Raw genomic sequence first — 23,465 nt, 5'->3', positions numbered from 1 at the left:
AGGGCGCGGAGGGGTGGGTGGCGACGCCGTCCAGGGAGCCCTGGTGGCAGCGCCGATGGGAGGCTCACTGATAGCCTCCCCACGCCTGCAGTCCGAGAAGTGGGCGAGAGCAGCGCTGCTGGCGGGGCTGGAGGGCGCAGGCACCCTCCTCAGGCCGTGGCGCCTTGCACCAGTAGCCTCAATGGCTAAGACGTCCCTGCTGGACAGCCTGGCTGGGAGAGATGCCTTTGACTCCCAACGCTGCACTACTGTGGGGAACACGCCACTCTTTAAATGACCATGCTGCTGTAAGATCCGGGCTCCCTCCATGCAGACTGAAGCTGTAAATATGTGAATAACTCGTATTTATTAAAGCCACAACAGTCTCCACCATGCCTTCAATTCTCCAAAGCAGCACAACCCCTGGATGAGCGCCTGCAACTCCCCGGGAATCTTGCTACCACTTGGCAGAGCGTGGGGTTTGTGCCCAACTTTTGTAACAATATATATAATTGGCGGCGGCCATCTGTCTGTCTCAGCAATGGAAGAGTGCAATATCAGAGAAAAAGTCAAACTGTTGCACCTCCTGTGGCTATAGAGACCAATACAGGAGAGGCATGTTTTATTGCAGCTGGGGCAGAGGAAGGTGTCCGCATTTGTTGCTACAGATGCACCATGCCGTGATTAGGGATTTGGTGCGTATGAGTAGCCATTTAAAAGAAAATCCCTCCACTGCCCGGATAGCTCAGTCAGTAGCGCTTCAGATTTTTAATTCGAGGGTTGAAGTGCCTGACTAGATGTGTCAGCCAGCTCATTTGGGTCGAGCGCGGTGCCGATAATGCCAAGGCCACGGCTCGATTCCCACACCTCCAGATTCCTGCATTGCAAGGGGGTTGGGAGAGATGACCCTCAGGGATCACGCCCAACTGCACGATTCTACGAAGCCAACTACAGTAATAACAGCCTCTGGCGGCCGCTTCCCTGCTTACGTCACAGTCGCGCTCGCTCAGCCTTCTTAAAAAAACGCGCCAACGTTCTCGGGAAACGACGTCAAGCGGCCCCCCCCCCCCGCCCCCTTCATACCTTCTTTCCCTCGCAAGCTCCGGAAAGCGCAGGAAGCCACGCCCCCGCTCCTCATTGGAGGAGCCGGTGTGAGGCGGGGCGAAGCTTTGCGACGCGGCGAACAGGGCGGCGAGCGAGGAACCGTGAGAGGGAAGGCGGGGACGCGGAGCCCGGATGTTGGCTGGGCGGCAGGAGACGCGAGGCGGAGAGGAGGAAGCGGGCAGCGGCCGGAGGGAGAGGCGAGCTCGGGAGGGGCGGGGCCCATGGAGGGAGACCGAGGGCCTCTCGGGGTAAGGGCTGCCGGGGGGGGGGCGCGGTGCGTGACACCCCTGGCTGGGAGGGAGCTCGCCGCCTCCCTGAGGAGAAACTCCGGGTGAGTTTCCAGGGCGTCCCCTGGCCTGGAAGCGGCGCAGCTGCGCTCAGGGGGAGGCGCTCTGCATGTCTCTCAGAAGCACTGTCGCTGCTGCTGGGGGCTGAGCCCCCCCCTTGCGTGACCTCGAAGGTCCCGCGTGGGAAAGAAGCCGTGGCGGCGGCGGGGGGGAGGAGCCTGTTTGAACCCTGGTCGCCTGGCTCCTCCCTCCTGGAAGGGCTTCTGAAGCGGCTGCGTTGTCGCCCCACAACCGCCCCGCGAGGTGGGAAATGCGGCCTGCCTGCTCGGGAGGCTCCTGGGCGAGCTTCGTCTCCAAGGAGAGGGACTTCTTACTGCTCTCCCTTTGCTCTGGCCTTGATGTCTGCCCAGGGTTGGAGAGGATGAGCCTCGGAATGTCTCAGTAGGGCGTGCTGCGTTTTCCAGCTTTCAAATTACGAAAAGGAGGGGTGCTAAAAAGTAGTAATATGACTTGGCAGCTCAAAAGATTGTTGTTGTTTAGTCGTGTCCGACTCCTTGTGACTGACTCCATGGACCAGAGCACGCCAGGCATTCCTGTCTTCCACTGCCTCCCGCAGTTTGGTTAGTCCAGAACACTGTCCAACCATCTCGTCCTCTGTCGTCCCCTTCTCCTTGTGCCCTCCATCTTTCCCAACATCAGTGTCTTTTCCAGGGAGTCTTCTCTTCTCATGAGGTGGCCAAAGTACTGGAGCCTCAGCTTCAGGATCTGTCCTTCCAGTGAGCACTCAGGGCTGATTTCCTTAAGAATGGATAGGTTTGATCTTCTTGTAGTCCATGGGACTCTCAAGAGTCTCCTCCAGCATCATAATTCAAAAGCATCAATTCTTCGGCGATCAGCATTCTTTATGGTCCAGCTCTCACTTTCATACATCATTACAGTGAAAACCATAGCTTTAACTATACGGACCTTTGTTGGCAAGATGATGTCTCTGCTTTTTAAGATGCTGTCTAGGTTTGTCATTGCTTTTCTCCCAAGAAGCAGGCGTCTTTTAATTTCGTGACTGCTGTCACCATCTGCAGTGATCATGGAGCCCAAGAAAGTAAAATCTCTCACTGCCTTCATTTCTTCCCCTTCTATTTGCCAGGAGGTGATGGGACCAGTGGCCATGATCTTAGTTTTTTTGATGTTGAGCTTCAGGCCATATTTTCCGCTCTCCTCTTACCCTCATCAAAAGGTTCTTTAATTCCTCCTCACTTTCTCTCATCAAGGTTGTGTCATCAGCATATCTGAGGTTATTGATATTTCTTCTGGCAATCTTAATTCCGGCTTGGGATTCATACAGTCCAGCCTTTTGCATGATGAATTCTGCATACAAGTTAAATAAGCAGGGAGACAATATACAGCCTTGTCGTACTCCTTTCCCAATTTTGAATCAGTTACTTTGGTTAAATTAATGTAATTTAGTTTTGTGTGTAGAATTGCATAGAAATCATTTTAAATGATTGCCAAGTACTTGCAGTTACATTATATATTAATAGTTATTATTTAGCATTGTGTGACATTTTCAAAAGGTAAAATTATTATTTTGGGGTTTCCAAAAGCAGTTAATTTACTTCTTCATCAAACATAACAAGCTAAATGTTGCCCAACCACACAGAAAATAGCAAATTTGAATTCCTCACAGCTAAAAATGTATTTTCAAGACCCCTCACTGAAGAAATTTGTAAACATTAAGTTTCATCCCCTACCTAAATTGACATGTCCTAATACCACAGATTGCTGGAAATTGCAAGTGGAAAAAGTGCTGCAGCACTCCGGGTGAACTTCCTGTAGGCTTCTCATTGTTTGATTAGATGGGGTTCTGGTTTAATCCAATGGGTCTCCTCTTAAGTGTTTGAAACTCATTTTGGGACAGGGAATTTCATTAGCGTGAGCAGTTTTCTGAGCTCTGGAAAGGAGGACTTTTTCCTGCCTCCCCACTCAAGAATATTAGGGGGGTGGGCAGGGGAAGAACTAGACCATGTGAAAAATGAACATAATATTTTAGCTGCAGCTCATTCATTTTCAGCTTTGTATTCTTGTTATTAAAAAATCGCGCCTAGGTATTCTGTTGTTGCACCCATAATTAGGTGCCATTTAGTTCTTAGCTTTCATATCTCAGTTTCCAACACTGTTCTTCTTAGGTTGCATTCTAGCCACCACATGACTCTGACTGGAATCTTGAGGTTTCGGTAGACCGTAGATGGGTTGTGGTTGCTCCGAGAAAGTTGGAGCATGTTCTAAGCAAGCACCACTAGCAGAACAGGTGTGAAGGCACACCTGTTTAGCCAAGCATTTTCCCATAACCTGCACTTTGGATTTTATTGTTTTAAATGTCATGCTTTTTAACTGACTTGGTTTATTGCATACAAACAATTCCACGTTTGCACAGAGGTTGGTTCTGGGACACTGTTCTGCCCCTATTCTGGGGTTGAAAATGGTTCATGCGACTCTTTCTGTGGGAAATTGAGTAGTTGTCAACTTAATAACTGAGTTGTGCAATTGTACATTAGGCATTTGATTGTGTAATGCTTAGTTAACACTGCTTGGTGCAGGATTAAGGAATGGTAACCAGTTTGCTGCAGTGGTTGAAATGGATGCTGTTGAGATAACATCACTAACTGTTGGAAACTGGTTATCCCAAGTATCCCGCTCCTGGTTTTCTAGTACATTGTTCATATCTGTCTTGGAAGCTTCATGACCAACTGAGGGTTTGAACCTTGTTTTATTTTGTCCAAACTTGTTCCTATAGTATATCCACTAGGGGTTGGGGAGCAGAAATGTAAACCATTATTAGTAGCAGTATTTCTCTTGTGATGATGATGATGATGTGTGTCATGGCTGCTTGCTAAACACAATAAGCAGAACTGATGCCTATAGTATATTCCCTGGAACTTCTTGGTTCTTGGCAATGCGGCATTTGCTCAGTTCAACATGGACTTCTTTTTGAACATGATCTTCTCCCATAGGTAGATGCTTACAGCCATAATGGATGATTTAAACCTGCACTACAGATTTCTGAACTGGAGGAGAAGGATCCGGGAGATTCGAGAGGTGCGAGCTGTTCGCTACCAAGAAAGGTTCAAACATATCCTTGTTGATGGAGACACATTAAGGTAATTTTTGGTGCTGAGAAAGCTGAGGAATCTATTTTGGACTTTTGAAGAAGCACACTTTGCATTTATTAAAACAATAAAATAAAAAATTCCTTCCAGTAGCAGCTTAGAGACCAACTAAGTTTGTTCTTGGTATGAGCTTTCGTGTGCATGCACACTTCTTCAGATGTGTATCTGAAGAAGTGTGCATGCACACGAAAGCTCATACCAAGAACAAACTTTAGTTGGTCTCTAAGGTGCTACTGGAAGGAATTTTTTATTTTATTTTGTTTTGACTATGGCAGACCAACACGGCTACCTACCTGTAACTGGAACTTTGCATTTATTAGATATTCTTACAAGAATATGATTATGATGATGATTGATAATAATAATTAAAAAATTAATATTTATACCCTGCCAATCTGGCTGGGTGTTCCCCAGGCACTCTGGGCAGTTCCCAATAGAAGATTAAAAACACAATAAAACATCAAACATTAAAAACTTCCCTGAACAGGGCTGCCTTCAGATGTCTTCTAAAAGTCAGGTAGTTGTTTATTTCCTTGACATCTGATGGGAGGGCGTTCTACAGGGTGGGTGCTACTACCGGGAAGGCCCTCTGCTTAGTTCCCTGTAACCTCACTTCTCATAGTGAGGGAACCGCCAGAAGGCCCTCGGTGCTGGATCTCAGTGTCTGCGCTGAATGATGGGGGTGAAGATGCAGCTTCAGGTATACTACTGGGCCGAGGACATTTAGTGCTTTAAAGGTCAGCACCAACATAGAAACATACTGGGAGCCAATGAAGGTCTTTCAGGACCGGTTTTATATAGTCTTGGCGGCCACTCCCAGTTTCTAGTCTAGCTGACGCATTCTGGATTAGTTGCCGTTTCCAGGTCACCTTCAAAGGTAGCCCCATGTAGAGTGCATTGCAGTAGTCCAAGCGGGAGATAACTAGAGCATGGACTACTCTGGTGAGACAGTCTGTGAGCAGGTAGGATCTCAGCCTGCGCACCAGATGGAGCTGGTAGACAGCTAACCTGGACACAGAATTGACCTGCGCCTCCATGGACAGCTGTGAGTCCAAAATGCCTCCCAGGCTGCACACCTGGTCCTTCTGGGGCACAGTTACCCCATTCAGGACCAGGGAGTCCGCCACACAGTACTTTTGTCTTGTCAGGATTCAACCTTAATCTATTGGCTGCCATCCATCCTCCAACTGCCTCTTCAACATTTTGTACTTCTTACAGATGAGGGCTTAATCCCTTTAAATGCATGTTGATGGGAAATAGCAAATATGTGGAATAAACTCAGATTTCCAAGACAGATGGCCTAGTTGTTGAAACAATCAGAGCACCAAAAGTTTTAAACTCCAGAATGGCTGTACTGGATTAAGAATATTTCTGTGTGCACCGGGAATTTAATGGCATTTAAGCCCCACCTCACTGCTAACTTTCCTTAAAAAAAAAAAAAGTTCATTGGTCACTCTCCTTCTTTAGTGACCCACTTGGTGCAGCAACTTTGCTGTCATTGAGAACAGGTTGGTGAGCTGACAAGTGGGTGATACCTAACAATTAAAGCAATTTTATCTCTCTTTGGTGAATCCAGACAACATATTTTAAAAGAAATATTTCTAAGTTGTAAGAAATAAAACAAAGGTTCCCTAGTCCTGAATTCTAGAGAAAGAAATAAGCTTTTTAAAATTGGTGAACTGAGGTCTGGGTCATTTAATTCCTTTTGTGGCTTTTAAACTCGCCTGCCCTGTAAACCAAAAGATGAAGGTCTCTATAAAGCATTGAATTCTACACTTTTGCTGAGGTCCGTTGTAGCCAAATCCCTCTGGATGTTGTTAGACTACAACTCCCATCAGCCTCAGCTAGCATGTACCTGTGGTTAGATATGATAGGAACTATTGTTCAGCAACATCTGGAGGGCACCATGTTGGCTACCTCTGGCCCAGTTATTCTGTCTCCAGTTGGCTTCTGGCCTAGTCAGTGTCATGACGAAATACTGTATCAGCAGTGTGGAGATCTTGCTCTGGGAAGGAGGTGACTGCTGAAGTTTAGGACTTTATTGTTGATAGTCGCTTGCTTCTTTTGTTGTGGCCTGATATCTAGGCCTGAGTTTTCTTATTTGCTGCTTCTTCTAAAGCCGTTGCATTCTGTACTTTGATTAGTGGAGAAGCTGACCTCATATCTTTTCTGCAGTTACCATGGAAACTCTGGTGAAGTCGGCTGCTACGTTGCTCCTCGCCCACTGACCAAAGACAACAATTATTTTGAGGTAACCTGCTCAGTTCTCTTGACAGTTGGGAGGCATCTTTTTATTTTTGCAACAGGTTTGGAGCAATAGTTATCAAAATGCTGTTAAACACCAAGGACCCTCTGTGGTTTTCACTTTTTCTGTCTTAACAGTTTTGTTTTCTGTTGCTGTTGAGGGCCAGGCTAGAACCAAACGACCAGAATTTTAGCAAAAGATTAGGATAAGTTTCCTAATGGTATGAGCTGATTGGCAGTGGGGCAGGCTGGCTTAGGAGGTTCTCCTTCCTTTGGATGTATTTAAGGAGAGCCTAGGCAGCCATTTGTTAGAGGTGTTGTAGTTTCACAATTTTCTGCATCGAAGGGGAAAAGTCAGGCATGACAAACATAATAGTGGGGGTTGGGTCAAGGGAAGAGCTGCTAAGGATGGTAAACATCAGCGATAGTGGGCAGAATCAAGTGTGGTGTGAACAGACTTCAACTTTCTCTAGTTCCCCTGCACTCTCCAGATCTGCTCTGGAGAGTCCGCTAATCCCCAAAGCAGATTTTGAAGATGGGCAGGAGAGAGGAGAGCAAGGTGAAGTCATGTTGCTCAAGTGTCCATTCTGCTTACACACAGTTGGATACAATCCAGTCATTCCTAGCCAGGCGTTGTCAACCTAAGGCCCATGGGCCACAAGCGGTCCACGGGTGTCGTTTAACCGGCCCACGAGCTGCCCCCAAACCGAGCTGCCTGCTCGGTGAGTCCCTGCACACTATGCTAAACCGGCGTAGTGCGGCGCGGGGAATTGCTTCTGCGGCGCTAGAAATTGCATCTGCACAGATGCAGAAAATCACGGGCATGCGTGCGGAGGGATCTCCACTGGAGTGAACCGGCCCAGGCGAGGTAAACCTTGCCGACCCCTGTTCTTAGCCATTCTAGAGTGTGTTACAAAGTTTAAAATGCTCTTGTGTCTTATGTCTGTAATCTTCATAGCAAACCCTATAGCATGTCAGTAGTATGCCCATGTTGCAGATGGAAAATTTGAAGTCAAGAGATTAGTACTTTCCCTAATGTCACCTACATAATTTTTTTTGTATGAGAGATTTGTGCCGGGAACTTGTTCCCCTTAGTTCATATGCTACAGTGACTCTGCTATCTTGTCATGTCAAAAAACATTTCTCACCTCCAGTCCCCAATATTATTTATTGTTACATTCTGCACAAAGTCAACTTGTTTTAAAATCTACTCAGCAACCCACGCATGTTTCCTTTATATACCAGGCAGGAAACCGGCCCTCTTCCTTGGGGGAAAGTGGTATTGTCTTGGTACACTCTTTCTTCTGTCTTGTTCCTAGGTGTCAATTGTGGACAGCGGTGTGCGAGGGACCATTGCAGTGGGGCTGGTGCCTCAGTATTATAGCCTGGACCATCAACCCGGATGGCTACCGGATTCAGTTGCCTACCACGCCGATGATGGCAAGTGAGTTAACTGCTTACCTTTCAGGAGCTTAAGAGCCATTCTGCATGTTTTTTCCCTCCATGGGTGTAAGAAATGTTTCTGGGGGGACGTAGGGGGACACATCCCTAAACATTTTGTGAATCTAAATTTGGCCTCTTTGAGGGGCAGTCTTTCAATATGAGTAGGAAAATCAGAGTACCCCAAACATTTTTTTTCGAAAAAAGCACTGACTGTGGCGGTCAATTGATTCAGCAGAACTTGGTTGCTTCAATTTGCCATTCATAAAAACCATGCTTTTACTTGCTTTTAGGTGATGCACATGTGCCATGGCTGGCTCTCTCCTGCGTGTGATGGAATACAGGGTTCTAAGATGAAGCAAACTCTTAGATTTTCATTTTAAAATGTTGCTTTGAAATGTATCATCTCATTCATTGACTACCCACCTGGTTGATCAAATGGCTTAAGCAAGTTATCTTACCCTTTAGTTGGCTAAACATCGCAGCCACTGAAATAATTCAATGTGAGCTCTTATGTGTAACAATTGCATGTATATCTGACATACACACGTGCACACACTCTTATGTGAGGGAAACAGGAATTAGAAGCAGGTTTCCAGTGCATTTACAGTAGGTAAAATACCCACATTTTGCAGTGTTCACACATGGTGGTGTGCATTCTTTATTTTCCCCTCCGCTTCTCCTGGTGACAGTGTGTCTTTCTTAAGTGTGTAGTAGCATCTGAAGGTCTTCTGCTGCTGCACCTACCACCATAAGAAGGAAAGTTGGGTGGCTCCTGGAGAGTGATGCCCTGCCTGTGAAATTCCCTCCAGGTCTGGTGTCTGCTTTGCTTTCATTTTGTTGCTAGGCGAAGACCTTTCCTTTCCCAGGTTGTTAACGTTGCTAACTTTTAAAGCTTCTAATTCTTTTTGAGTTGTTGTGAGTTCCATTGCTTGGAATTGTATACTGTACTTTGCTTTCTTTTTCTTTTAGATGACTTGTGGTTTGTTGGTTTTTACTGTTTTGAAAGCTGCCTTAGGAATGCTGATTGGCCATTGAAGGTTGAGGGTATATGTTTCAGAAATAATAAACAATTCTTTTAAAAGAGCTGCCAGGGCTTAAGTTCCATGGGAAATAACTCTCCTCCCCTTACATCATATGCTTTGAAAAGTTGTGGCTCCTCAGTATTGAGGCACTGTGTGTCCATGCTTGCATGCACACGGGACTCTTCTCAGAGAATCTGGGTTGCTTGCTACAGCAGCTATTCTTGCTTGCTTGCAGATCTTACTCTTGTGCTTGAAAGCTCATGGGGTTGCCATTCTGTGTTTGCAGCACAGATGGGAGAGGAGGGAGAGTGACCAGAGGTAGTTGCGTGTGAGGAGAAACCCTGAAGAAGGCATCCTGGATTCTTTGCAGGGCCTGACACTCCCCCATCTTCAGCAACCATTATTTTAGATTTGGAGTTGCTGTCCTTTGGCCCTCCAGGTGTTGTTGGATACCTCCCATCAGCCAGCATAGACAGTGGCCAGGGATAGGTCGAAGAACATCTGGTGAGCCAACTGGATCCCCTGCAGTTGAGTCTTGGCTTGGCTGGCATGTGTCTGGGGAGTTATGTATTAGGTTTTTTTGGGGGGGCAGTAAGATGCTCTCATATACTCTTCTCATTTGCCTCATCAGCCCCCCCCCCATCTTCTTTAACCCTTGCTTAAAGTACCACAGTGGTACTGGGAAGGGAATTAGTTTTTTTGGTTTCTGAATGTCTTTTCCCACTCTAGCAGTGGACTGCTGTAGGATGTTGGTGCCTTTCTGATACCAATGTGTAAGTAGCCAATTCTAGAATACAGATAAGATAATGGGGCTGGGATTCTGGCTCTGCCCTCTTTTCAAGGGGACTTCAAAGGATCACTTGTGACATTTCTGGGTGCTTCTGTTTGGTGAGGAAATGGATAGAACTTAGTGTGAAACCTTAAACTGTGAGCTTCCCAAACTCAAAGAGAGTTCTTTAAGATTTTAGACCTGTTTATTGTTACCCTATTAGTCTTGTGCATCATAATAGTGTCCATTTTTCCTTGGATAATGACACATCCTGTCCATTAAAACTTATTTCAAGATCTGCTTGTGTGTTTACCCATCCAGACTTTACAATGGCCGAGCCAAGGGCCGTCAGTTTGGGACAAAATGCAGCTCTGGGGACCGGATCGGCTGTGGGATTGAGCCAGTGTCTTTTGAAGTCCAGACAGCTCAGATATTCTTCACCAAAAATGGAAAGAGGGTGAGTTTGGTAGCTTCTCTGTTGGGGGTTAAAGGAGGCATTGCCCCAGGGCACATCCTGAAGGCACATAATGCAGCAGCCTTGCTGAAACTAAGCAGGTCTGGGTCTGGTCAGTTCCTGAATGGGTGGCTTCCTGGTAACTTCATGGGACCCCGAGGAAGAAAGGTGGATATATAAATGAAACAGAAAATATAATATTTTCCCCTCCCAGAGAAACAGGAGCTTCCCTGAGGCCACCATTGAGTTGATGAATGAAATGAGATTTGACCCAGAGAACTCCTGGCTTATGTACTTGGAGTCATCTGTCACACATTAAAAGAGAATGAAGCGATGGAATCCTGGACTGTGCCAACCTTGATTTGCGAGTGGAATTTCATTTTTTAACTCTTCCCCATGTAAAATAATCCCCTCATTGCATGTAGAGAACATATCACATCAAGGGGAGACCCACGCTGTACCTTTTGCTCCACCTTGCTAGTTATCTAAATACAAAGGATTTTTAAAAAATCTCCCCCACCCCAACAGTCTGAAGTGGTACAGTCCAAGAACTCTGCCAACTCACTCTGCCACTCCATTCAGTGTAATCTGTAGAATGGTTCTTGGCCAGTTCGCTACACTGATGTGTTCTGGAAAACAGAAGCAGCGCTATGTATAACAGAGAGATTGACTTCCTCCCACAGGTGGGCTCCACTATAATGCCACTTTCCCCAGAGGGCCTCTTCCCAGCTGTGGGAATGCACTCACTTGGGGAAGAGGTCAGACTCCATCTTAATGCGGAGCTGGGCAACGAGGAAGAGGACGACAGCATCATGATGGTGGACAGCTATGAGGATGAATGGGGCCGACTGCACGATGTGAAAGTGTGTGGCACAGTGAGTGAGCGTCTCCTGGAGGGGTGGGGTATGATGGATCTACTGGGAAAGGCATCTGTATTTGGGGGAAAGCCTCAAAGACCCACCCAGAGAGCAGCTGCTTGCTCTCTGGAGTGTGTATCTGGGTGGGAGGGAGGGGTATCCTATCCTCTGTAGACTTGTCCAGCCCTATGAATAGTTGTCATTCATCCCAGTTGCAAATTTGGGTGATCAAGCACCTCTCAGTTCATAAACTTATTTTATTTGTTACATTGTCCTGCATTGTACTGTGTTTATTAGTATTTTTAAATTACACTGGTACCTCGGGTTAAGAACTTAATTCGTTCTGGAGGTCCGTTCTTAACCTGAAACTGTTCTTAACCTGAAGCACCACTTCAGCTAATGGGGCCTCCTGCTGCCGCTGTGCTGCCAGAGCACGATTTCTGTTCTTATCCTGAATCAAAGTTCTTAACTTGAAGCGTTATTTCTGGGTTAGCGGAGTCTGTAACATGAAGCGTCTGTAACCTGAGGTGTATGTGGAGTGCCTTAGTTGAGTTGATATAGCAACTGAGGAATTTCATTGTTCCCGCAAGGGGACAATGACAACAAAGATTTATTCTATTCTATTCTAAACAAAGTGACGCCAACCAAAAATAGGGTGGTTGTTTCTTTATACTTGGGGAACACTCTAGATCAGGGTCTCCAGCTGTTGTTTGACTACAACTCCCATCACCCCTAGCTAGCAGAACCAGTGGCAGGGATGATGGGAACTGTAGTCCAAAACCAGCTGGAGACCCAAGTTTGGGAAATCCTGCTCTAGATATATAGTAAATGTTTAACTGTCTATGTTTAAAGCTGCTTAAACAACCTGGTAAGGAATGCTGAGTCTCGAGGAATTATGGGGTGTTGAGGTTCCAGTTTAAGGGTGTGGGAAAGGGGGAAAGGAGAAAGGAAGGAATAACAGGGAATTGGCCTCCCTAAGTCCCTAATAACTTTTTGTAAGTATATTGAAGAGGGGATTAAGGTTGGGGGAGATATTTCAAAAAAGTATATTTCCTTGCACGGTACAGGGAACGTCAGGAAAGAAAAAATGACTTCTTTCCCCTCTTCAGACTCACCCTCCCCTCCCCCAAACACAGGTCCACAACCACCCCAAGTTAAGTGCTGTCAGGCAGTTCTAAATTAGATCCCTCTATGTCTTCAGAGCACAGCAGGGGAGGGACTTGAGCAGGACAGGACAATCAAGGTGTCTTCTCTCCCTGCTCCCACTCACTTCCCTGAAAAGCACAAGTTCCGAGCTGGCCAGAACCCTCAATACAGTAGCTTGTTAAGATCAGGGTGTGTTGCAAAGTTCTGTTGCAGGCTCCACTTTTTATTCTCTGCATGTACAGGTGAAACTCGAAAAATTAGAATATCGTGGAAAAGTCCATTTATGTAAGCAATTGTTTTCATTAGCTACTGGAGTTTAATATATGAGATAGACTCATGACATGCAAAGCAAGATATGCCAAGCCTTTATTTGTTATAGTTGTGATGATTATGGCGTACAGCTGATGAAAACCCCAAAGTTGAAATTGTTAATTTGGGGTTCTCATCAGCTGTACGCCATGTAATATATATCTCATATATTAGTTTCACCTTTTAAGTTGAATTACTGAAAGAAATGAACCTTTCCACGATATTCTAATTTTTCGAGTTTCACCTGTACCTTTGATTATTGGTTGTTAAGGACAAATTGGCAGGGGGAGGGGTGTGTCCTGTCCTGCTTTATGAGGGTCCCAGTTTCGGTAATAGAATGCCAGAAGCGTTTAGATGCATTGTTGGCCTTAATCTGGCAGGCTCATTTACATGAAAACTTGGTGATGCAGATCTGCAGTCATGTTGGGGAGGTAACCATGTGGAGTGCATAACTCTTTCTGGTACCTCTCAGCTTCATTGACTGGTGGGGGAGATTCAGTACAAGCTGAAATGCCATGTCTCTGTGTATTATGAGAAGATGCACTTGGCCTAAAGCCAGTTTGACCTAACCATTCAGCAAAGCATGCTCTAGGGCAGAGGTTTTCAGCCTTTTTGAGTCCATAGCTCCTTTGACCAAGTTCATTTTTCTGCAGCACCCCTGTGGGGCTCAGGAGTCCAGTAATGTCATCCCTTGCCTGCAGAGCTAGCAGCCTCTCACCATTTTTTGAACACCCTCCCTTGTGGAGTGTTACGTCAACCTTCTCTCCTCTCCCCTCTCCTTGGGAGTCCTCTGGGCAGCTGCTGCCGCCGCCCCTGGTCTCTGAGCTGCCCCGCCCCAAAGAGAGGTGTCTCCTCACACTGCCCAACAGGGGCCTGGGACTTGTTTGTCCATTCCCAACAGCAAGATTTGGCGGACTGGCTGGCTGCTTGCTTGCATACTCCGAGGCTGCCTCAACCCCTGGCAACAAGCACTCCCTGGCCAGGCCTAGAGGCACCATTTGCCTGTGGAGCTTGTAGCCAAGGCTGCTGCAACAAGCAGCCAAGCAAGCCTTTGGCAGGCAGAGGCAAGAGAGAGCATCAGAGGAGGGAGGGAGGGACAGAGGCCAGTGTTGCCCATGTCACATAATTCAAGGCACCCCAGGGTGCCATGACACACTGGTTGAAAACCGCTGCTCTAATGCGTGGAGTATGTGGCTTTGCTCCTCTGAATTCTGTTATTCCAAAAGAGGCCTGATTTCCTCATGAGATAGCATATACTGCCAGTATATACTGATTGCTGTGCAGGATGTAGAAGAGCAGAATAACTGGTATGCCCAGTAACCCAGCAGCACCCTTCTTGCTTGCTCTTCTCTCTAGGGGCCCTGACTAAGCACATGGTGCCCTGAGACTCCTTGTGTACTTGTTTTAGGAGCATTTTTTTTCTGTCTTTTGTGGGCTCAGATTGATGCTTGGCAGCACGTGAAGAGAATCTGCTGAAATCCTAAGGGCTGGGCAGAGTACACCAGCCTTTCCTCCCTCAGGGTGGTGGGATAGGAAAAATACAGCCTTATGTCTAAAGTGAGATGTGTTTTTTTGGTCCTTGTTTTTTGGGAAGTGGGGTCCAACTGTCTTCTCAGCAATACTTTGAGCACATGCCTCATATGCTCAGTAGCACTTTCCCCTTCATATATTCTGACCCATTCTGGGAGCTCTGCTTTCAAAGCTCCTGTTCTTTGTGTTCACACCACATTCTTTCACTTAGTTTTAGGCTGGGCGCCTCCCAGATGTAATGCTGCAGCCCGTTGTACTAAGTCAGGGTGAGGAGCCTGTGGTTCTCCCATATGTTGTTGGACTCCCAGCTTCTTTAATCTCTACTCAGCATAGTCCAGTGGTCAGGGAAGATGAAAGTTGTAGTCCAGCAACATCTGGAGGGCCAAAGATGCTCTGCCCCTGTGCTAATTGGTGGTGACTCCTCGTGACGCTCTGGAGTTGAATATGCACATTGTCTGTTGTTGCTTCTATTGCTGCAAAAGGAGGCTTGGGTGAAGATGTTTTGGTTTAAATCCTTGCTAATGCTGATTGTGCTATTATTTTCTCCCAGAATTTCTCATCTGGCTTTCTTATTGCTGTTCAACAAATGAAGGCCCAGCTCTCATTGTGGTGGCAAACCTGACTGCTGGTATGATGTAGATCAGTATGGTCCAGTCTAAATCCATACCAAAAAAAAAAAGTTTTTAAAAAACAAATATTTCCCTGTATATAGAAAACAGAATCTTGGGGGTGTGCAGAGGATTTTATTTATTGTATCTATTAAAATCAGATCGTGAGAGTTAGGCTGAAATAATCTTGCAGTATGTGCCTTTGAGTTCACTGAATGTCCCTAGGATAAAGAGGTGGCCTTGGGTGCCAAACAGGCATTATATCAAAGTTCTGCACTGGAGTCATTTTTAAATGGCTGTTTAAGAACCTAAAGCCTCTGATCAGTTACTAGTTGATTCGGTGTTGTGCCACCTAGAATCTTGCTCTATGACACTAGTTTGAATCTCAACTCAGATAAAAAGTTCACTGGGTGACCTTGGCCTAGTTCCCTTCACTCAGCCTAATATACCTCACAAGCTTGTTGTGAGGCTAAAATGGGACAGAGGCTTATGATCCTCACACTGAGTTCCTTAGTGGGATAAAAATGATATATTACCAGCACACAAACTTGAAGCTCCCCAAATCTCACATGGGATATTGGTATGGCCATGTCTACTCTGGCCACAAAAATTAATGTGCATAAGCAGTTCTAATCCTGCACTAAGGAAAGCTGGCTTGTGCAACTGGTGTGGTTTTTGCAAACGGAGAACCTCTGCATGGATATTACTATTTTATAAAATGGTACTGGTTTTGCAAGTAGTGAGGAATGGCAAGGAGTTACAGATTTCCATTGGTGGAAAAAACCATTAAGTCCTCTTCTCATATTCCAGCTGCTGTAAGCTCTAGTTGTGAGTTGAACCCTGTGTCCAACAATATGCATTTCCTTGCCGTTACTTAAATAATTGTGGCACACACCTAGTCCTGGATATTGATGTTCATGTGAGTTGGGTTTATCAGTGTATTTCAGTCACTGTTCTTGCATTCAAATCTCTTTCCCAACAGCACGAGGGCTAGAATCATACAGACTTGTTTTCTGCTGGGTGCCAAAAACTGGAGTCCTCAGGAGTTAACTAGAGCAAGCTTCTGTGTTTTTGCAGTGGTGCAGAAAACAATTGTCTCACACTGGAATGTTTCTTGCATGGCTGTCAGTGTTGACCATTGTCACTCTTGGCCTTGAACCATCTGGGCCAGATGTTCACTCAGCTTCATTTGTGAAAGCTTCCAGTGATAGATTTGCTTATCTTGCCTGCTAAAGTTGCCCTGTTGCCTAATGCTGTCGTTGTTAACAGAATATAACTTGGGGTGGGTGGGGGAAGGGCCATCTATAATTTTAAAATTTTTCTCATTCTGTCCTTCCCATAGCAGCCATAAGGGAGCCATTTGGCATCCACACACCCTTCAGCAGCCCAGTGTGTATTACTGAATCCTGCAGTCTTCTGTGCATTGAGGACACCAAGTTCTTCTGACCTTGATAGCATTCTTATCCTTGGAAATAAGTCATGGTTGGGGAGCTGGTGGATAACATGCATTAAGTGCATAAAGTATATTTCTCCCCCCTTTAACATTATATTTTATTGAACAATTTCAGAAAGTGATGTATTTGATATATATCAAGCATGTGTTGGAGAAACAGGAATACTACAATTGCAAAATGCATAATATATTATAAACCATAATTCTGGGACTCACTAGGAAATAATCACTTAAAATTCTCAAGGTAATAAGAAAAACACCAAAAAAAGCCTTTTCATTTCTAACATGGAATGCTTTAATGCAATATTAATATAATGCAGAGTCCATAAATTAAGCAATATAAAAAATCTTTTCCATTTCTGTCATAGGCATCAATATCTGCTTATGCAAATGATTGATGGACATTAATTTCTCAAGTTTTCATGCTTCTTGAACTTGCTTGATAAGTTTATGCATAATGGCAAAATTCCAAAATTTATAAAGCCTTTTCCCCACCATTGTGCAATGCAGGGTTTTTGTTTTTTGTTTTGTTTTATTTTTTTGCAGATATAGCATCTGCATTACTTCTAGCGAGACAGGGAATGCATTATGGAAATAACACACTGAGGATTCTTGTCTCGTGGGCTGATCTTTAGGAAACCAGTGTTCTATAAATCTGCAAGTGTCTATACTACTTTTTGTTTGTGTGACACTTTCAAAAGGTTCTGTTGAAGGCTGTGTGTTGCCCACTTCCTGTATCCCTGTCCTCTTTAGGCCCCTTCTGCAGGATCTCTTCAAAAGCTTTTCTTTTCTGTTGAATCAGAGATGATAAACTAGTGGCAGGCAGGCTGCATCTGGCCCCCAGCACCACCATTAAATCTTAATCCAAGGTGTGGTTAACAGAAGAGCATTGTTCAGACAGTTTCATCTGTAATGAAAGTTTTTTTTTTAATCTAATAGGGTGTAGATTTATTGTATTGCTAACTCTTTTCCAAAGGACTGTTGGCAGTTTGCCTCTTAAAGTGGTCTTTCCGGAAGCTGATTTGTTTTCATGTGCAGCCTGCACCCAAGAAATTGATCACATACTGTACGTCCCCAGACATTGGAAGCAGGTGATAAGATTGACTTCTGCAAGACGCAGGGAAATTCTTCTTAAAAATATTCATAGCAAGAAGCTTGATGCCAACCTGCATTTAATAACTCTCCTTATAGCCCCAGGGTACAAAGATTTGTGTGCATGCAAGTGAATGTCCTGGGGTGTGTGCTTGTCATGGAGGAAGGGTCTTCCAGACCTCTGCAAAGCAAAGAACATGAGTGGCCATACATGTTTGTGGGGGAGTGAAGGAGTCATCTCAAGGTGATGCCCACAGTATACTCAATTTTTCAAACGTGCCTACCCTAGCATAAGAACATACAGGTGAAACTTGAAAAATTAGAATATTGTGGAAAAGTCCATTTATGTAAGCAATTGTTTTCATTAGCTACTGGAGTTTAATATATGAGATAGACTCATGACATGAAAGAAGAAGAGTTTGGATTTGATATCCCGCTTTTCACTACCCGAAGGAGTCTCAAAGCGGCTAACATTCTCCTTTCCCTTCCTCTCCCCCACAACAAACACTCTGTGAGGTGAGTGGGGCTGAGAGACTTCAGAGAAGTGTGACTAGCCCAAGGTCACCCAGCAGCTGCATGTGGAGGAGTGGAGACGCGAACCCGGTTCACCAGATAACGAGTCTACCGCTCTTAACCACTATACCACACTGGCTCTCATGAAAAGCGAGATATGTCAAGCCTTTGTTTGTTATAATTGTGATAATTATGGCATGCAGCTGATGAAAACCCCAAAGTTGAAATTGTTAATTTGGGGTTCTTATCAGCTGTACGCCATAATCATCACAATTATAACAAATAAAGGCTTGACATATCTCGCTATCTCATATATTAGCTTCACCTTTTAAGTTGAATTACTGAAAGAAATGAACCTTTCCACGATATTCTAATTTTTCAAGTTTCACCTGTGCCTTGTAGATCAGACCAAAAGTTCATCTCATCTAGCATCCTGTTCTCACAGTGGCCAACCAAATGCCCCTTGCAATCTTGTAAGCAGGACATGAGCGCAAAAGCACTATTGCTGCTTGTAATCCCCAGCCACTGCTATTTAGAGGCATGTTACCTCTGATATGGAGGTATTATACAACCATCATTACTAAGAGCCACAAATTCATGGAAGATAGCCTGCTGCTAAAGCCCTCCGAACATGTAAGATTAAAACTTACCTAACAGGCATGACATGTTCTATGGTGGTTGAGTGTTGCCACCAAAAAGGGCCTTCCTGTGGCAAGTTACTCCCCTTTCCAGCTGTAGCACATGCAGGCCACTGCCACATGAATGGATGCCATTACATTTTGAATCTTAACACACTCCCCCATGTCAGCCTGGAACACGGAGGGGTGGAGACTCACCCTGAAGGCAAAGTTTGCACAGTGAGTAATGATGAATGTTACAGCCAGGTTGGGCTGTGTACCTGCAGGAGGCTTCATGGTGACAAAAGCATGTGCTCTGCTCCGAGGCTTAAATTATAGAGGCCCCCAAAGCTGTTATCTGGAAATGAACAAGCTTCACAGTGGGGTGAAGGCACTGCAGCTTTTTCCTTTGTAACAAGATGCTGTCCCAGGCTCTCATCTGGTGTTCTGCAGCAGAGAACATCTGAGGACATGCCAAAGAGATATTCCAGAACTTTTCTTGAGAGAGAGCCGGCTGTTCCACCAGCAGATTAAAACGGTGACTGGAGGTCAGCCCCTTAAAGCCAATATTGCTTTGGTTGATGTATTTGCCCCAACCAAGACTCTGGGTTGTCTGCTGTTTCCAATTCTCTCCTGTATACTGTCTGGCTGCTGCATTATACCACAAATGTCTGAACATTTTACTCTTCTGTTAAGACAGAGCTGGAAGGGGAAAGGTAGGGTGTGGCCATGTTAATGGGATCTGTCGCCCTTCTTATTTTAAAATGCCTTGATGCTTTTGGCTTGCGTTCTTCCTCCTTGTCTCCCTCCCCCCCAATCTCTTGAAGGGTAGAGAAGCAGCGGTAAAACAGATAGCAACACATGAAAAATGTTTGTTGAGTCATGACCACCACACTGAGTTCCTTTATTCTGTAGCTTTATGCTTGGTCCTTCTATCCAATACCTGAAGGCAGCCCTGTTTATGGAAGTTTTTAATCTGTGATATTTTAATGTATTTTAATATTTGTTGGAAGCTGCCCAAAGTGGCCAGGGAGACCCAGCCAGATGGGCGTGGTACAAATAAATTATTATTATTATTATTATCCAAGAGAAATTGGAGTGCATTTTAATAAACTGGCTTGGATCCTTAAATAAGTTAAGGAAGTTCATGGAAGGAATGTTTCTCATGCCCCTCCCCCAAAAAAGCCTCCCTGAATGGTCGGGACGGACCTCCTGCATGACAGGTAATGCTTTTTTCATGAACTTCCATAAGTTAGGCTACAATCCTAACACCATTTAATAAGCTCTATTTAATTCAGTAAGACTTATTTCTGGGTAGTCATACCGTATTGGCCCAAATATAAGCTACACTTTCCCCCCCGAATTCCAACCGTGAAAAGTTAAAGTGCAGCTTATATTTGTGACCCAGGAAACTGCCCAGGAGCGTGGGGGAATGGTACCTGTAGGATTTTCTTCTACATTTGCTATTTACGGGTTTGAGTGCCTGCAGAATTTTAATGGAGCGGCTTATATTCGGGTATTATCTTTTTCTCTCTGCCCCCCCCCCCCGAATTTGTGTGGCTTATTTGCGGGTGAGGCTTATATTCGGGCCAATACAGTAGTGAGATTAAGGTCTCATGCTCTACTGACTGAGCTATTCTAATGATGTTGGGTGTAGCATCAAACCAGCAATATGCTGCAGTACTTGCCCTACTTGCCCTAATGAGACATTGATACATAGCTATCCTAAATCAGTGTTCTTAGCTTATTTGGAAGTTCTTTGGAATTCTTCCTGTCATTTGTGTTGCAAGTTTGCTGAGACTGGGGTGTTTAGATACAGCAAAATACCAACTGTGGTATGCTCCTACCCAATTGTTGTGCCCCCCTTTATCTCTTGAGCTGTCCTGATTGTCAGTCAGGCTCCACTATTATCTATCTGTTACTTTGTTTAGACTGCCTCCCAGCACCACCACGATTGGAATTGGCATCAGTTTGGCTAAGACTCCCTCCAGGATTTTTGTTGTTATTATTGCTGTTTGGACTGTATATTGACCCAAGAATTAATGGTCCATCCTTCAACTCCTCCTTCATATCAGCCCCTGGGGTCTTTGAGTACATTCACTGACAAATGCCCTTTTGCTGTGCACATCAGGAAGGCTAATCCTTCTACTTTTGAGGAGCCTGGTACTACAAAATAATTCAGTGATCCATTTGCCTTTAAAGTTATTACTCAGTTCCTTTAAAAAATAAATGTGTCTCCTGAAGAAAGACTAGTGTTATGACATTTTTTTGGTCCGATGTGCACTGGGCCTTTTGACGGGGTTCCCCAGGGCCCTTGACCTTCAGTGTAACAACTCTAATATCACCAGCATTCTGGTTTTCCCACCATTGTTGGCTAAACCAACTCAAGGAAGTAAAAAACAAAAACAAAATCCTGTGATTAAAGATGTCCAATGTTCACACACACAGAATAAAAGATTAAGCAATATAATATTTAAAGCAAACATGTTACTGTGGATGTGCACTGCATTAGACTGCTGCAGTTTATTTGGCAGAGCGCCACCTGTGCCAGGAATCGCAGTGCGGAAAGTTGTTGGCATTGATGAGAACAGGCACAGAAAGAGTTGTGGCTCTTCTCCTCTGTCATCGATGCTTTAGCATAAGCTGCCTACCCATACCTCTTAAAATTCTAATCTGGAATCATAAGATCTAGAGACTTCTTTATTTTTCTTTTAACAATACCTCTGATTCTCAGAAGTCTGGTGGAAGTACAAGATTTTTGTTTGGTGTGTTCTTTGAAACATTTTGCACTGGATTGAAGTTTGACGTTTGTCATTTATGAGGTGATGGCAGCCACAGAGAAGAGTAGCTGCCTTTCTAACAAAGGTGAATAGAAATAACTGGATTCACCTAGGTGACTCAGCAGAATAAGTCTCACAAGCTTACATTTGTTGCACATATGGCCCTGATCAATGGTCCTGATATGGAGGGTCAGAACTATGGGGATGGTAAGTTGGCTTTAAACAGTTTATGATTATGAAAGACTCTCCATTCAGCAACACCATAATATATGGTGCATTGGCTTGGAGCTGGGTCTGTCTTATTCAGGATTCGCTTCCATCTACCCCACCACAAAATGGCCTTTGCTGGAATTAACTTGGGGTTCATTAAGGACGAATTTTTCTCAGCCTGCCCTGTAGAGTCTGCTCTGCCTAAATCTGGAATGTGCTACCAGTTTTAAGTTCCTTCAGCTGTTGTTGGCTGAGCATACGGCTCATGTGACCAGCAGAAAGAGCGGAACCTACATCTGCTTATCTAAGAGGTTCACCTGTTTGTCTTGGATGCTCTCGTTGCTTGGCCAACGTGTTGTTGCCTTCATCTGCTGGAAGCTTCCCCTTCTAAACTATGGTCTGAAGTAAAATGCCATCAGGAAGGGCTCTGGGTGGAATTTCTTTTTCATAATTATGAGTCTGGTGGAGGTGCAACTTTGGGCTAAGTGTTAAAGAGGAGACAGGCCTCTGGTGGATCACCAAATCCTTTTTGTGTGTAGCTTCACAAGTAGTCGGGGTGGTTAATAACGGATCCTCCCATGTTCAGAACTAGTATATCCTCAACTTACCAGATACTAGGAACAGACAGAGTTCCACTATATTTCCATTATGCCGCAGTCTGTGAGCTTCTCAAAGATATTTGGCTGGGAGAAAGAATGTTGGACTTAGGTGGACCTGTGGTATGATCCAGCAGAGTTGTTTGCACATTCTTAACCCTATGCCTGAAATGGAAGCCATTGCCCACAGAGGCCTTACATAAGCCCTTGTTTTCTACATGCCTCTCCCCTGTCCCAGTCTGAGATGTGGACCTTCCCTGACCCAGACAGCTCCCCCCGCTCCCTGCAAGAACATGGAAGCCAACCATTTACTTTCCCTCTCTTATTTCAAAATTATCCCTTGCCTTTCCTCACTTTATGCAGCTGTTTTCACTCCTAGGGTCTTCTGCCATTCAAGATTTAGGTTCCTTTTTTCATGGTTAAAATGGATGGTTGCCTTTTCGTCTGAGTAAGCTTAATTTTTGTGTGACTACAGAACCCTCCCCCAAAATGCTGTACATATATAGCCTTTGCACTATTGATTTAAGGGGAAGGTATCTTATGTGCCCTCAGATAATTGTACCCCAAACTCCTCTAACCAATATGCTCCAAGGCTCTGCACACATGCCAGTCACATGGATATTTTACTTCATTTTTAGCTGAGAAATGTGGGGGGGGGGAGAGAATTGAGCATAGGTGGAAGAATTGTTAGCCATTCTAGGCTGTGGGAGAATTCTCCACTCTGATCCTGGATAGACAAAAATCATCCATGGAAACTTCCCACAATGCAATTTAGCAATGTATAAACCCACACCATCCATGTATTGCCTATGGTGATTTGGAGTTAGTTAAGGGTGTTTAGATGAGGCATTTTCAGACCACAGAAGTGGTTTGCAGAAGCGCCCCTTTCCTATTCTAGTGTGTGAAGCAGTCCTCTGAGGTGAAGCCCTGAACTTTCAAAAGATGTACAGAACTGCTTATCCTGTGTTTGGACCCAGCCAAACGGGTTGAGGACTGCTGGATCCTTCCAGGACGACCTCTTTCCTTTTTCTGCCAAATTCACCCACATAAACTCCCTCTCTTTCCTGGCTCTTTCCCTGGCCTGATGGAAAAATAAAATGCATAACTTGCATTCTTCCTTTGGACAATTTAATATTTTGTTTATTAAAAGCCCACTCTTCAAAGGCTGGGCGTGGGTTTTCGGCACGCTGGCAGGGTGGGAGGTAGGCCTGGATTTGCTGTGTGTCTCTTGAAAGTGAGTGTGTGTCTGTTTTTTTCAAAACTTGGAATTTTGGATGTCTGAGTTGCA

The 23,465-nt window shown here is 44.9% G+C and overlaps 1 protein-coding gene across 7 annotated transcripts in view; it reads left to right on the top strand.

Annotated features, from left to right (window-relative positions):
- The first annotated feature begins 1,219 nt into the window (after window positions 1-1,219).
- SPRYD3 (SPRY domain containing 3) overlaps window positions 1,220-23,465 on the top strand; it is a 42,713-nt gene continuing 20,467 nt past the window's right edge. For 2 of the 7 annotated variants that reach the window (XM_033137145.1, XM_033137088.1), the window contains exons 1-6: window positions 1,276-1,331; window positions 4,383-4,525; window positions 6,710-6,785; window positions 8,098-8,222; window positions 10,334-10,469; window positions 11,150-11,341. In XM_033137145.1, the coding sequence (XP_032993036.1) occupies window positions 1,305-1,331; window positions 4,383-4,525; window positions 6,710-6,785; window positions 8,098-8,222; window positions 10,334-10,469; window positions 11,150-11,341 (699 nt within the window). In that variant the 5' untranslated portion in view covers window positions 1,276-1,304. Of the gene's footprint in view, window positions 1,332-1,390; window positions 1,415-4,378; window positions 4,526-6,709; window positions 6,786-8,097; window positions 8,223-10,333; window positions 10,470-11,149; window positions 11,342-23,465 lie in introns of those variants that run through there. The other 5 variants (XM_033137127.1, XM_033137106.1, XM_033137097.1 and 2 more) reach the window with 5 other exon arrangements.

Source organism: Lacerta agilis, chromosome 2 (assembly GCF_009819535.1).
Source record: "Lacerta agilis isolate rLacAgi1 chromosome 2, rLacAgi1.pri, whole genome shotgun sequence".
In the NCBI taxonomy this organism is placed as follows: Eukaryota; Metazoa; Chordata; class Lepidosauria; order Squamata; family Lacertidae; genus Lacerta; species Lacerta agilis.
Note: the sequence above shows the minus strand (reverse complement) of the source record. Positions and strands in the feature narration are given on the sequence as shown.